General features: G+C 36.4%; 1 protein-coding gene across 1 annotated transcript in view; it reads left to right on the top strand.

The window, feature by feature from the left end:
• Window positions 1-16670, top strand: part of BCAS3 (BCAS3 microtubule associated cell migration factor) — a 357048-nt gene that overhangs the window by 88807 nt on the left and 251571 nt on the right. Inside the window, 1 exon segment of the mRNA XM_040532922.1 lies at window positions 13978-14111. Within this exon segment, the coding sequence (XP_040388856.1) occupies window positions 13978-14111 (134 nt within the window).

The following is a 16670-nucleotide window of genomic DNA, read 5'->3' as shown; positions in this document are numbered from 1 at the left end:
CAAACATGTTCTAATGAGAAACCACCAGCAAATAGTTAGTCATTGTTTGCAGACCACATCTCGAAGGAAAAGTTAAAAATACAGTGAAATTTACATGACGGAATAACACTGCAAAATGAGCTCAAAAGAAAATACTGCTCGGTTGACTAGCTGGCATGCAATCTGTGGTGTATGGCTTCTATTCATAGAAGTGAAATTAAAGGATGCAGTTAAACACAGTTGTGAAACGTCCAGTCCAACAGCTGCATTTAGTTTGTTTTTCAATTTCTCGTTGCCTTTCTTGTTTATTAGCTGTGACTCTGAGGTCAGAATTAAAACAAATATTTTAATGGCAGCATTTATGATGTTGGCAGGGAGCACTATGGCTTAGTGCTGTGATTTGGACAAGACTCGATATGGGTGGTGTGAGGTAGTCCCTTCAGACTTGAAACAGAGTCACAATTGGTGAGACTTTTCAAAGTATAATGTCTGTAAATCACAAAGCTGATAAGCATCGTGGAATCTGCTTTTGAGTTCTTTCAGCAAACTGGACGTACTTAAAGGATCTTAGTTTTAGAATGCCAAAAGGGAGGATCCTTTTATAGATTTTTACCATGTTAAAAACTAACAAAATTCGCCTGCTCATTTTGACAGATCTAAGGTATAAAGGCCTTTATGAACTGTGATAATTAAAACCAACTTGTGTGTAAATTATACACGTCTATTCATCCTATAGAAATTGTTATACATGCTTTTAAAAGTAATTTTAGAGACTACAGGGCTGTAGTTTTATTTTAGTAAATCATCTTTACTCCACCACATTTAAAAGAAAATTATAGACATCTTGTTTGTGCTAAAGCTGAATATTAGTTGCTAAATACATCGTTGTCCACACTTGTGCAAGTTCTGTAAAGTCATAGATAATGCAGTAAAAGCAGAATCTGTAAGGAAGGAAATAAGATCAGTGTTTCAGAAATCACTTCCAGACAGATAGGTTTTTACATTATATTTACCATTCTATTAGGCACTTTTCATGATAAATTCTGTTTCCCTTCCACCCTCTAGGAAAACAGAAAATTTTATAGACAGACCAAGATGAATTAAGTTTTATAAACAGTGAAGCTAAAAGTCTCTTTTTTTTTTCTATCTTAACTTTTTATTTAAATGAGGAATGTATAGTTTTGAATGTATAGTTATACATTACTAGGGTTTTAAAGAGGGTAAGTGGTAAATAATTTGGATTTTAGAATTTCCATAGGTTAAGGGTTTTAATACAGATTACACAGTGATCCAAGTTACATATTTTTTTTTCACCTTCTTCTTAATATTAAGAAGTTAAATTATGCTGGGCTGTTAAACATGCTAGGAAACAGTTGGTTCAGTCTTTGAGTCTAAACCATCTAGCTATTGCAAATGTTATCAACAGGCCTGGAAACAACGAAGTCCCCTATTTTCTAATCGCCTGTACCTTTTTTGTTTTGTTTTTTTTTTGGCAGGCAAAAATTTTTTGCCTACCTGATGTGGCTCATGGGACAGAATTTTTAAGATTATCCGAAAAAAGAACTTAGTTCTCAATATCTATATTCAGTGTTGTCACTAATACATGGATTCTATTTATTTGTTATGGTTTAGAACAATAAAATTAGCGTTTTGTAGGATATGTAGAAATTTTAAGCACAAAGGTGAATGTTCTTTTTTAGGTTAACTTGAGTTATTGATGGGACGAGATTTAAAACAGGTGTGCATTTTACCTCAAAGCTGCCTTTTCCTAGAGATACCAAAAAGGGAATTGGAAGTTGAATTGTGTCTTAAAGTGTAATTAATAAATCGGTAATTTCACTTTCCGTGTTTGAGATCTTGTGTTTAATAAAAACAGTGAAGATATTGATAAAATTAAATTTTTCAGTGGAAATTTTATGGTGGTAAAGCTTCTGTCTGGTTTTTGACTGCTTAAGAATGTGCTTTCTAGTTATGGAGATTTTTGTCACTGATACCTGAATGAAGCATGTTCTCCAACACTAAAATTTTTAGCTAACAAATGTGCTTCCAGACTTAACTGTTTTTTTTTTTTCATATCTAGAAAATATTTTATAATCAATTCTAGGTATTCCAATTAAAAACAAAATTAACTGAATGTCAAAATTATTGATCATTGCACAGGTTGGTGATGGTTTTTGGCAAGCTTTTTGTATGAGATATGAATGATAGCTGTGGTTTATAGGTCACATTTTGGATGGTTGGTGACAGTTTTAATGAACACTTTAAAGTCATATTCATTTTATTGTCTCTAACATAATTTCATTCTGTGCAATTCACTAGTTAATGGATAGTCTGTTCATTTATCTCATGCATGGGTCAATAAGTTTTGTTCTCTCCTCCCTGTAGAGGGGAGGAAGGGCCAGATCCTCTCTTGCTTGCAAAGGAAGGTATGTTTTATATCATCTGCTCTCCCTGACACATTCAGTGTGGGATCGTGGTTTTAGCAGCAGCCCCACGAGTGGAGGGGAGGGTGCTGCAGGAAAGCACTCAGCGTATACCGAGCTGTCTTCCTTCCTAGGCAACACTAGTGGTTTTCTAGTGTTTTTTTTTTTAATTTTATTTTTACTTTTTTACACTAATGACTTCATAAGACTGAAGGGAAGTTACAGCCTACTTGTCTTTTACACTGGTGTACGCTGTGGCACATGCAGAAGGAGAGTTTCATTTGAAAATTTAGGTATAAATGTCATTTGTAGATTGTTGCAGTTAATTTGTATGTTCTGGCGGCGTGAGCTCTGTCAGGATTGCGGTGGAGTCAGTGGCGGTAAGGCAAGAAGAGAATGTGCTTTATAAAGCTGAGAAATCTCCACGCTTTCTGGCTGTTGGATTCATGCAGCAGTTCTGTAAGTGGGTGTCAGGGTGAATAACCTCGGTGTCTGAAGTAAAATCCCCCGCCTCCAGTTGAACTCTGGTAGCATTTTTCCAGGCAGTACGCTGTGTTTCTGCCAGGTTGCTGAGATACTCGCCTCTCAGCCCTTATAGAAATTTGAGACAGTTAATTTTTGTTCTTAAAGCTGGCACCATTCCTTACGAGCATTTAGAGGGATGCCAGCTATCCACTGTGGCAACTGATCACGTGGCTGCATTTCCTTTGATTTTCTGTATTCTTCTGTGCCATTGAATTGGGATAGTCTTACATAAGGAGAGAACAATTTCTGGCTTATCCTGAGAGGCAGACCCAGGCTATCTTTTGCTGAAGATAATAGGAATCAGACCTTCGCAGTACTACCATACTTACCAGTTGTTTTTAACCTTCACACAGGAGAGCACTTTGCGAGCTTCATACTGATTTTTGTAGTGCTCCTGGGTCATGAGGTATTAAGGATGCAGATGTATGAATAAGTGAATTGCAAAAAAAAAATCGGTCATTTCTATTATTTATAAAGGCTAGAGCAAGCAGCCCTAAATTTTAGATATGTCCACTAATTCTGAGAGTCTTGATATTCAAATATCAAGTTTGATTTTGAGGGATGGCAGCACATCTATGCACACTCACGAAGGATTTTGGAAGTTGGGCTGAGTTACTGCGACAGGCAAAATGGGAAATTGTACTTAGGTCTTAATTCCTCCTTTCCACCTGTGCTAATTGGCATGGTGGCGGGTGTCTGTGGCCTCCTCCGCCGGGGCCTTGTGCGAGGGGCTCCCGGCCCTGCGGGGCCTGCCAGCCCCTGCGCACCTTTGCCATTCTCTTGTGCGTTTGGCACAGCCTTTGACATGAATTCCTTCAAAAAGTCGTAGTTGCATAGTAACTGTAACAGTACAAGCCAGTAACTTATTACAGGACTGCAGGAGATCTCAGTTTCAGGGTTTTGCATTTGCTGTTGATCAAGGGCTGAGTACAGGGTTAGGGCTGAGGAGCAGCAGAGCTTCAGTGCTTTGTTCTTATTCCTCATTCCTTATTCCTGGGAGCATACATATAAATGTGTCTATTACTTGGATTTGTTTTGGGAGTCAGGTTAAGAGCAGAAGCTTGCACACCTGTTAGAAGTTTAAATCTTAATCAGTCATGACTGTTGCTGTAAGAATTGTGCCTCATTTCTCAGTTATGCTGGGGAGGGAAGGCTTCATTGCCGAGAAATGTATCTTCATAAAATCATAAATCCAGTAGGTGGCTGTGGATAGCCAGGAAAGATGAGAATCATCCAGTATTATTTGTTGGTGTTGTTTTTTAGAGGTTGTGTTTCAATTACCAATTTTGTTAAGGCAAGTAACTAGACTTACAGCTTCTGGAAAGGACATTTTGTTAGCTTAGTGGTGGTCTTCTCTTGGGACAGCACGTTTCAATAAAAGCTTCTCTGTCCACATCTTAAATATATCCGTAGAAGTGTTTGCCAGCAACAGGATTCTGTCATGTTCTTATCATTTTTTTGGGAGGGGGATAACAGATGCAATATTTTTCAGTACAAGCGCTTAAAAACAAACTGGAAATACTATAAGTAAAATATTAATGTAGCAATACCTAAATATACCTTCAATTTGGCAGTAGCACAACTTTCAAATTGGTGGGATGGGGGAGGTACATTCTGATACATACTAAGTAATATATCATATATATATAATATCATACAGAAGTGTAAATTCATATAACTACCTTGCAAGTTCAGAACAGGATGAATGTTTTGATGAAGAAAACTTCTGCATACGACAGGAAAGATATAGGAAGTAACACTTGATTGTTATTGAGTTAAGAGCAAGATTATTCATGGTAAGAAAGATTCCAAAGAAACACGTTTAGAGAGGAAGAAAGGAGTTCTCGGTGTACAAGAAGTGGGAGACTTTTCAAGCTGTGGTAGTTGATTGAATGAATAGTGGCATAATTCCAGCAATGCAAGGGGAAGGGGCTAGAAAAGAAGTTTGCAAACAGTAAAGGAAACAAGCAACAGAACTCAAAGCTATTGCTACAATTTCAATCTAGTTTATTAGAACAGGACAGGTTGAGAAGAAGATGGGTATGTTGAAAATGAACTATAAGAACTTCAAGCTTGTATTGTTGGGGATTGAAAGCTAATTTTAGTTAAATTTAAAGACTGAGAAGCTGTCATTCACTCAAGGTCACACAGTTACTGAGTGGCAGCAAATATTATGATACTGTGTTGGATCCCTGATTCTGACTCCATTGCTGAAACCAGTAAATGGCACATCAAACTCAGTTTGTACTTTGTTGTTGTTGTTGATTACTGTAATTTTGATGCCAGAGAGAAACTTTTAAAATAAGATAATAAAAGGTTAGAAAGAAGTGCCATTTTTCTGTTTTTTTTTTTTTCTCTAAATGTGGTAAATAAATGATCTGCTTTCTAAAAGTGTTACTCCTGCCAGCTTAGCATCTGAGAGCTGTGAAGTGCAACACATCTAAATTTTAAATAATTACGCTTCCTTGGCTACAAAAGAGTTTTCCCGTCCATTAATAATGAGAAAATTAATGTTGGACCAGCAGTAAAACAGATTAAGCTGTATACCCCTTTTGATGCCTGACTGCACCTTTAACGGACCTGAAATTCCTCTGATTATTTAAATGTTCTATATTGAAACGTGATGGAGGCTTTGAGTTAATAGTTAAAGAGGTTTAAATTGGAATGTCTCTGCAGAAGTCTTTCCCATTGATTGGAGCAAGTGGGCAGAAAAATACCTTATTTGATTGTTGGGAAGCATTGATAGGGCCTCACACATTAACGGATTTTGTTTTGTTTTTCCTACCTAACCTGTACAATCAGACTTCTAGTGAGCATGTAGGTTACTTAAGGTTTGGAGATGTCTTTTATAACGGCAAGTGCTGTGTAAGCTAACTTACTGAAATACTGATACGCCTGCAGCCAGCACGTCATCTGTGCTTGGACTTTTATAATAACTACAAGTTTCTTAAGTTTCTTAAACTTTTCAAGTTTGCAAGACTAATCTTACTTCGGAATATCACCGTCCTGGATACGTCACCTGGAGTAAAATAAGCTGTAATTATTTAATGACAGAATAATAACTTGTTTTTTCTCTATTTATTTGGACTTGAATTGTTGCCTTCCATGACAAATATATTAAAAATACCAGAATGACATCATATTCGATGACTTGCAATTACAAAGATTATGTCTGTATATGCCTGGGCAGAAGGTGAGAAATAATTCATGATCTATAGCTTGCTAGCATTGCTTTATGGTTTGTTTGTGAAGGAAAAGTGTTAACAGTCAAAGTTTTTAGCAGCAAGAATGTAGAAAAGAGAACTATCAGAGACAAGAAAAGCTAGTCTGTTTTAACACAAACGATGATTTGAACAAATTGTCTCATTGTAGTGATTAGTCAGGTTGACTTCAGTGAGAATGGGTTCTTTGTGAAATTATTTCAGCTCCGTATTCCTCTTTATTTTTAAAATTCTATTTGTGTACAGCCCTCCCTCCTTTTTTTCCTCTTTTTCTTAAATGCCTCCCTGCAGAAAGCCAATTTCTATTTTATAGAAATACTCCCTTAAATTTAGAGCATTTTGTAGCTGAAGGTGGAAGACTTTAGGATGTATTATAAATAAAAGGGGAATTCTTGCTCATTTTAAGTTCTCTATTAAATAATTACTATTTGAAATAGCTATGATTTAGGGAAGTATTGTTGAAAAACAGTCTTAAATAAAATCACTTTTTGTTTCCTGTGATTTTTACCCTGGAAACACACTGAAAAGGATCTTGAAATGAGAAGAAATATGAAATATGAAACCTTCCTAGAAGGTTTGAATAGAGCCCATTTCCTCTTTTGGAGATCTGATATTTGAGGAGGAGGAATAAGATAGAGAATGTTTCTCTGTCATCATCAAACTGATATCTGCATGCAAATAAGATATTTTAGTGCTGGACCAGTGTGATTAAATCGTTGCGCTTTATCACCTCTCTTTTACTGCAGATAGAAGTTAAATAAATTTATTTCCATCTATATACCATTTGTAAGCTTTTTTTCATTACTGCCAGAAATTCTGCCTTTGATATGAGGCCTTGAGGAGGATGATCTTGGTCTCCTGTCTTTTTCTGCATATCCTGTTTCTGTCATTTTTATGACAGTTTCAGTACTTTTTGTAGTCCCCTATTCCTCATGTTCAAGAACACAGGAGCATTAGTATCTTAGCTTCTTTAAGATTAAAAATATGCAGTTGCCCTAATCTAACAATTTACATGTAACTTCTCTGTGATTTTTACTGTACTGGAGAAAGTCGCGCAATTTTTTGAAAGTTGGTTCCGTAGTCACTTTTATGCAGTCACCTTTTTATAGAAATCTTAAATTTTGTTAAAATTAGTCAAATTCACAGGTAAACAAGTTGAATTTTAATATAATACTGAATATATTGAAGATGGATGTGGACTCTTGTAAAGGTTGATATGTTTGGCTATCGCTAATGGTGAATATACTCTGTTTTGATACTTGATCAGTTTGTAATTAATCCTAAAATATATTAAAATTATTACTGGAACAGTCATTTAGCACAGCAGGCATTGTTAATGAGTTGTTAATGTCTTTTAGGATTAAAGATGCACAACTATATGAAAAGGGTAGAATTGTTTGTCATCTTCGACTTAGTGGCAAAAGTTCTGTAGACTTCAAGGAGGTCAGTATTTTACTCTGTAACATTTACTTTGCTGTTATTCTGATGAAAAGAGAAAAACACAACAATATATTTCAGCAGTAAAAATGTTTACTGCAATCTCTGCAACTACAACAAAACCCAAAACACTAATGTAACAGTGGTGGCTATGGGTTTGGATCCCTTTTGGAGGAATTACAAGCAGGGTTAAAAGAAAAGGGAGTCTGTTCCCTTTGATCTTTTGCCCTCATTTACTCAGCTGCCCTCAGTGTGCGTTCTTTAGTTTAGGGAGGGAGAAATCCATCCTGATAAAGATTTAGTATTTATTGGGCCATCAGCTGTAGTCAGTTAGTGTTTGAAGCTGTTGAACAGTTTTTTAGTATATAAAGCATACCATTGAGCCATCTGTTGGACATGGTAAATGTCTGACAGTTTCCATACATCAACCCTAAGCTCCAAATATTCAGATTAAATATATAATTGTCCTAAGAGTGTTACAGTGTATAGGGATCTCCAGAGTTCAGTCACTCGTAATTATTTAGTGACTAAATAACTTTTCATTTTTCTTCTGTTTCTTTTGACTTGTTGATTCTTTCTTAATATTTATTTTTGAATATTTTAGATATCTTTATGTACTCTATTTTTGTAAGGGAATTTTGATTTTAAAGTCAGGTTTATTTTGGTCAGTCTTTTTTTGTGACTAAATTTTGTAATGATGGCACGTGTTACACTTGGAAGTATACGTGGTCTTACTAGGACTAATATTTGGATATATTTTGATTAGTATCAGCCTCAGAGAGGAGTTAAGCGAGTATAAATAAAGCTACTGTTCGTAGGTCAGGTCATACATTTCATAAAACCATGGGCCATATAAGCTTTGTCACATCTTTGTGATTTGTACAAGGCTGCTTTTGCAGAGGAGCTGCAGTGAATAGAAATCTATCCAATTAGCATGAAGAGAGAAGAAATCCAGCAAATGTGTATGGACCGAATCAGGAGTGACTGTAAGTCAGCATGGTTCCACTGAGCGCTCTGATCCTCTCATTTGAAAACCTACAGAGCATAATATTAACGTTTCATGGCATTATTCTCATACTAAAAAAAATGTCTGAGAAGTTGTTTATATTTTTTGTCACTGTATAAATAGAATATTTTTGCAATGTCTATACAGATCTCCATGTGCATGGAATTGTAAGAATTGCATTCTTAATTTAAGTGTATCCATAAATACATGTTTTCTTCATGCAGTTGTATGCCTGCTTTCCTAAAATTTGTACTCTTAGTGTTTTTTAGAACAAATCCAGCACAGCTTGAACGTGTTGAGTTTGTCGGTATGTAATTACAGAATGACATTGTTTTGGAAGGAGGAAAAAACCTTCATTATTCTGAAAGATGGCATTATTTAAAGTGAATTTACTCATGAAACCTAAACCCAAGGTGAAATTGTGTGTATCTCATTTGTATGCATATAATAAACAACTATGCAGTTAGATAGGTGTTATAAATAGGATGTGGTGGAGATGCTTAGGCTGCTAAGGTTTCCTAGATTTTATAGCAAGTACCCAACTGAGATTTGCTGCTCTCTAATTTTGCCTTTTGGGCTAACCAGCTGACGCCTAGCTGAAAAGAGTTATGTTCCTACAAGGCCACAGAAGCCTTAGTATTCAGTCTCCGTCTCCTTTGGATTGTGGAGAACTCTGTGTACCATCAGCAACTTCAATCCCACCCTTTAGGCCAACCCTCATCTATCAAACCCAGGCTGAGAGCGAGCGAGAGGAAGCTCCCAGATAAACATACAGCAGCGCCTCAACTCCTAATCACTCTGGGCTTCCGCTTCCAGGCCCTATAATTAGAAGTCCTTCTTTTCCTTGTATTCCCAGTTGACGCAAATGCTTTTTGTGGCTTGGCACCTCATTTAGGGCGTGGGCTTAGTTTATGGCCAGGCCAGAGTCTGGTTTAGTCTTCTGATACTGCATAAATAGCTCTTAACCCACAGTCTACATCTGTACTGGTTTTTCCTTTTATGCATATATTCTCTGTATTTTTTAACGTTTCTGTCCTGAAAGAAGCTTATTGTTTCCCAAACAGAATGTATGAAAAGCAGGAAGCTCTAAATTAAGGCAGATGTATCTATCAGGTAAAACAAAGCTTCAGTAATTTTTTTTTTTTTGCATGTAGGACATCAGGTCCTTTTAAACTGGATTTTAGTCATCTCTGTGGATTTGAAAAACCACACAGTAAAACAGTCATTAATTTAACCTAGCTGCATACCTCACGTTACAGATAAAAAAAAAAAAATCAAAATTTTGCCGAGAGATACATACTAAGTAATATCTGCTGTGCACATAAATTTCCACTGGGTTCTGTATATGCAAGACTTTCAATTGATTTCAGATGTTATCTGTTAAACAGGGATTAATGCCAGTTTGAAAAATAAGCAGGAAATCCTTGAGAATTACTCACTTTTCATCTATGATTATTCATACATAAAGTACATCATAAGAGAAAACATTTTGGAATGAACTTATGACAGCTTTAACCCATATTTCCGTCTAAACAACTTTTTGGGAAAACTGTCACAAGGTCTTTCAGAAAGCGGAGCTGAAGTTTCCTGCACTTGAAAGTGAAAGTGAGGTAACCGCCACGCTTCGCGTTCGTGCTTCTCTGCTGGGATTAGGTATTTCTGTCGTGGTGTCACGGAGTGCTGCAGCGGTCTTTTATGGCAGAGAGATGGAGAGAGAAACGAAAGAGTTGAGCTGTAATAATTGAAAACTGTGAGTTGTCAGTGTGAAGCAACGAGAGATGAAAAATACCACACCAAAACCCAAGTCAAATATTCTAAAATATTAGTGATCTAGTGTTTGAATAACAGTAATAATTAAGATGTTTGAAAATACCGTTTTATAAATGTATGTTCTTTCACATCTGTGGTATTGTGCTTGGGACCTGTGTGTTGATACAACTCTGCAAGTATATATTTGTATTTCAAATGCAAATGTGAGTATGAAATCTGCTCCTTTAACTTACTGAAAAAATAATTGCTAATACAAGTGAAGGGCCTGTTTTCTTTTGGCTTTCATGTAATAAAATGCATTTATTCCAAACAGTGACAGACAGCAGGATTTTAGATTAGACATGCAAAATTGCCAAATCAGATACCACCCATCTTTCTGTCTTGAAGCGAATTCTTTTCCACCCACAAATATATTATCTTTCACCTCTGCTCCTTCAAGCTATCAAAAAAAAAAGTCCCCCAAAACACAAAACCCAAAAAAACCCAAGGCAAGAACAGCACATTGATACAAAACCAAGAAGTGTTTATATCATATGGAAATGATCAAAACTGCAGATAGGCAAGCACATTTCTCTGCTTAATTTGCTCCGATACTGCATATGTCATCAAAAGAATGAACAGGTAGCACTGTATGCTATATAGATTTGTGTGACATGCTTGTTAGCGTATGTGCTCCTAAAGTGAGCACCCTAGCAAGGGGTAGATAGAAGTTACTGATACAGAAAAATCTCTTTGTGAGGAGAAGGGTGAAATTATATCATGTCTGCATACTGTGGGGTTTATTGCGCCATCCACAGACACCTGCGTTTCTAGCCAATATTGGAAATAAGATACTGGTTAGCTAAACAATGGCTAGATTTGATGGACAATGCAGTATGGTAATTCCTGTGTTTTCACTGGCTCGTAATTATTACGCAGCTTTCTGTCTCTAGCTTCCAGACAGATTGTTGGCTCATTCAAAGATTTTTTTACGATCCTCACTGCACCGTGCCATGTGATGGGATACACATGAAAAGTGTGCTCAAAGCTCTGGGTGCACTCAGCTCTGCGTATTCATTTATAAAAGGCTTCTAGTACTTCTGGGGAAAAAAAAATCTGGGTTTGTGAAGGCCGACTGTTCGCTGCTGAGAGAAGCCTTATGGATTCATCTCTTCCAGCTTTTCTTTCTCCAAGGGTCCTTTCCATCTGGAGTAAGAGGGAGGTCAAGAGGACCAAAAGCACACTCGACTTCCCTGTAAAGCTATCTAATGTGTGACAAGAGGCAAACATGGGAATACAGAAAACAAATACTGTTGAATTAGGTCTTCTGGAATATTCTTGCTCCACTAATAGTGGCAGCCTAATTCTAGCACACAAACCCCTATATTTGATTCCAATTTTCTCTACTGGAAACGCTATATATTATTGAGGACCGCACACTTCACTAGGAGGGAAGTGTATTTTGTGATGTTTCAAGAACAGAATTAATGCAAATTGTGTGCATAATCCCACACTAAAGACTTGGCTGACTTGCACTTGAGCAACTTTAGCTGTATTTCCTATCAACACAGTCACTACAAATCAAGGAAATTGCCAGTTAAGCCAACATTAACATCCAGACCAACCTCAACTCGCATGCCTTACCGCCCAAACATAATACCCAAATGCACTCGTGGATTTCTTAGCTCCATAACAAACTCTCTTTCATTTCTAACACTCAGAACCGGAGCAGCAGCCTGCAGCAGTAAAAGTATGTCTACTGGAGAGAATCTTGCTGAGGTCGGATTTAAAATTCTGCATTTGTGTGATTTTGAGGAAATGGTTGTGTGCAACATGGGTGGCCTCGCTTTCTGTCCAAGCCCTACCAGCACAGCGGTCAAGCTGAAAAGGAAACTTCTAGGCAAATTTGTCTCTAAATGCAATTTACATTTCTCTGTAATTCTGTATCTTACTGCTGGCATGCCTCGTTCTCAAAAGTATTTATCTTCACAAGATCCTTCTAAGAGTTAAGGTCAAGAGAAACTGAGGCCTGTGCCTGTAGGCGATCAGGCGCTGGGGCTGTGAGGTGAGCCTCGTGGCTGGGGCCTGCAGGGCCGCGCTCCTCCTGTGAGCTGACGTGCTCAGGGAATGCTGTTGGGCTCAGAAGGTCAACGTTTTGGCTGAAATGTTCCTATTTGGGTTTAAGGGCAGACGTATTTCAGCACTGTCAAGGAGGTAAAACACTCAGGGCAGCGATCGAGTGATGTGGTAACGGTGGTTCTGTAGAAAAGTTAATTTAACTTAATCTTTGCTGAGAGCGCATTTCCCTGCATCTCAGAACATGAGAGGTTTATTATATTTTTTTCCCAGTCTAATTCTGAAGTTTTAAAAGTGGCATATGATGGACTTCAGTGGTAATTAAGCACGAGGGTTTTGGAATTTGTACAGAGTATGTTTGTTTAGCAGCAGTGAGTGGGTAAATAAACTGAAAGCACGAACACTTTTATGACAGAAATAATATGATCATTTGTTCTTTGAATAGGTGTCATGTAAAATGTGAAGACCTACATTTTTCTTCCCGAAGGATAAGAGATTTCAATTCTGTTTTAAGTGGAGAATCAACACCACTAGAACTGTCCAGAAAATTCCTGGTTTTCTTTACCAATACCTTGAAAATTATTTAGAAGGCACTTCAGTGTAGCTACTCAACTGCTTAAATCACTTTGCACTTGAAGTTAATAAAGTGTTAGAGGTTTGTTTTGGGTGGTAAATTTCATTAATAAGCTAATACGGACATTTTTACAAAAAAAAAAAAATCAAGTGTATTTATTGTAGTTTTAAATTATGCCATGATGCTGCACTTTTCTTATATATGCAAAATGTTTATTTTTTTGGTATAAAAACTTAAGCTTTTATGGTAAGTTGACTTTAAATATCCGTTCGTAAAGTTAAAACTGGGTTATGGACTGACATATAGAAGGAGAAAAAGTAAACAGCATATATAAGTTACTGTGATTCTACTGATCTTCTAATTTAATCATTTCAGTACATCCATCAGTGACCTGTTTTCAATGAAGTTAGTACCTAATTTAATATTTCACTTGAAAGCTCTCAACTCTGATTTGCTGCCTTTCAAGCAATAAATCAGACAGTTTCTTTCACATACGTTTATAAGAAAGATGCTTCTTCAGGATTGTTTTTGGTATAGGTTATTTTAGCTGTGTTTTGTAGTGTTTCTACTTCCCAAAATAGTGTGGAAACATCAATCTTTTTTCATACTGGCTCTTTTATAGTGAAGAGCATTTGGGAGTTTCTAGTGTTCATCACTTCATTGCTTTATATTGGTCACACAAATTCCCAGCTTTAGTTTGAATATTCCCAGATTTTTCAATTGACTTTGATAGATTTGTACCGTACTACTTCAGCAGGGATAGTGTTGTATGATTTCAGTTGAAGTTTGGGTTCATTTTTTATGAAATGAATCCTTTACAATTCAGTAATTTTCCTGCAACTGTTTTCTTTTGTTTCCAGAAAACAAATTGTAAAACACTCTAGCTTTTTTAGATAGATATTCTTAAGCTTCTTCTTTTGAAGTGATTAATCTCTTGTGCTTTTCTTTTTCTTTTTTTCTTTTTTTTTTTTTTTTTTTTTTACCCAGGGATGTTGCTGGTCACTACTGACACATTAGGCCATGATTTCCATGTTTTTCAAATACTGACACATCCTTGGTCATCATCACAAAGTGCCGTCCATCATTTGTATACACTTCACAGGGGAGAGACTGAAGCCAAAGTAAGTTAAACTATTTGCTGAAGAATAATCCCCAGACACCTTATACATTTTGTGTATGTTGGCACTTTAATGTTTGTTTCAGCACAGAAAGAACCTTTCTTATGTTATAGCCGCAAAAAGGATAAGAGCATAGCATTTAACCTGGACAATAATAAATTCTTGCCCTTTACAATGAGGTGCTGTCAGATTTATTCAGATATGACACTACCTCCAAAGAGCCCAGATTATTAGCTGTGTTTGTACTTAACCTTTTCTCATGTAACATGTTAAACATTTGTCTAGTGCCTGTGAAGCAATTGTCAGGGTTTGCTTGACTTGGGTGGTAAAAGCCAAAGAAAGGCAATCAGAGAGTTGAAAGCAAGAGTTAATCAAAGGACTGTGATTAACTTTTATCCACACTTCAGCAAAATGGGGGAACTTGTTAGAGACTGTAGTGATAGAGTTTTAACTTGCCAATTTGACAATCCCTTTCCTAAAGATTAAGTTAGGCTAGATCATAATAGTGTGAAAAGGTCTGAAATTGTATTTCAAAAATGCTCAATAAACTGTTTTACTGATAAAATGGGAAAATGTTAGAGGTATCACTCCATCACTGTTTGCTAGCATCACTGTGATAGGAGTAGTGCAATGTATTGTGCCTAGATCTGTCACTGCACTGCTTTTGGGCATCAGGAGAGCCTCACCTTTGTAGCATTGAGTAACTGTTGAAGAACCTGTTTTAAATACATAAATAAAAATGTCACCAGAGGGTAAGAAATGAGTATTGCACTTGCTGATGCAATTACACACTGAAAGCACAAGCTTGTGACAGTCTGGCAGATGTAAACTTGTGTGACAGAGAGAAGCCTCGGGCACTGTGATTATGACCCTGACACTGGAAGCTTGGATTATTGTGGTACCATGATTACAGTTGCTTCAAACCTTTTTTTTTTTTTTTTTCCTATGGGTTGTGCAGTTTCCCTTAAGTTTTTTGCCTTACCTTTAGGAAGTAAAATGTGGCAGCTTTATTTAATAATGTAGTCGTTGATAATGTTTTAGTCTATGTGAATATAAATTCCTGGTGGTTTAAACACCCCAAAACATTGCTGCTCCTGGACTGACAAAATGAAATTACTATTATAGGTGATGGTTTCTTATAGGAAGAAATAGCTAATCTGAAAAGTGAGAGGAAATTAGGAAAAAATTATTCAATATATGGGGTAATATGTATAATAATTATCTCATAAATATTTTTTATAAATAATATAATGGGCACTTATTAGAGATCTGTGTCTGTACATATACTCTGTCATCTACTAGAGTGTGTAATATAAAGTCCTTAGTGTGTCATTTTTATTTTGCTTTCTTAGAAAAAAACTAAATATGCTATAACCAAAGTGTATTACTCCAGTCAGTAGGAACAAAGACGTTCTTCTTTATTTTACAGCTGATAAATTTATTTTTAAGGCGTACACTGGAAAGCAAACATGACATGTTTTAGGACTTAACCTTTATTGATGCAAGTCTTTGGGATATAGCATTAGCATCTGTGTGAAGGCATTGCATTAAAATTTTCAGAATCAACATAGTAAATTTTTTTCTTCATTTGCCACAGAGTTCTCATTTGGGACATGAACAGTATAGCTTTTGGAATGGTATAAGATAGAGAAAATTCTAACCAGTCTGAGGCATATTGGTGGATTTTACAGATCCCTTGATAATTAAACTATCCAGCAACAATATTGGTACCTGGGATTCTCAATATGTATCTATCTGTTTTTGCTTTTGGAATAACATAGTGCTTTCGGTTTTGTAGTAAGAAGGGTAGCACGTAGTTCACCTCTTTTGTTCCACAGATTCCATGTGTGAGTAGCACTAGACAAGAATATTGTAGGCTGTTCAATTTAAAATTCTCAATGCAGATATTCTGAGAGACATTCTGGAAGCCTCCGTACCTTCTTCCTTGGTTAGAACAGTATTTATACATTTGCAACCAGACTTTTTTTCCCTGTTTTAAAGCTAATTGTGAATCAAGGCCAATGGTCTTAAAGGTCACCTTCTGTACTGGAGCTATAAAAAGTTCTAATTTGTGTTGATGGACACGAGTGATTATCAGTGTCAAAATTAGTTTAGTTAGTTCCCATTATAAATGGTTTAAACATCATCATATGCCCTTGTTATATTGGTATTTTAATATTTGTACTGAAACCATCTACTTCACCTCATCCCTCGTGGTCTCTGGGCAGACCAGTAGTTTAGTATGTCTCACCTGCCTCCTCCGAGAAGGTGCCGGAAGTCCCTCCCCTCTGTCACTCGTGTACAGAAGCATCTTAAGTGCATTAAGTTGCATGCTTAATGTTTAGTAAAGAAAAAGAAGCAAGTGTTGAGATTTAATAATGGCAATTTCTGGTTGATTTACTGCAAACAAGTAATCTCTCTGAGTCACCCCCATGTCTTTCTACGGAGTCAGATATGTTAGTTATACCTTTGACTTAATAAAGCTAAAGAATATATGCTCCACTGTGCATTATTTTTTCTAAATATTTTTTCTAAATATTTTTTATTCATTATTTTTTCATT

The sequence above is a fragment of the Cygnus olor genome, chromosome 20 (assembly GCF_009769625.2).
Source record: "Cygnus olor isolate bCygOlo1 chromosome 20, bCygOlo1.pri.v2, whole genome shotgun sequence".
Classification (NCBI taxonomy): Eukaryota; Metazoa; Chordata; class Aves; order Anseriformes; family Anatidae; genus Cygnus; species Cygnus olor.
Note: the sequence above shows the minus strand (reverse complement) of the source record. Positions and strands in the feature narration are given on the sequence as shown.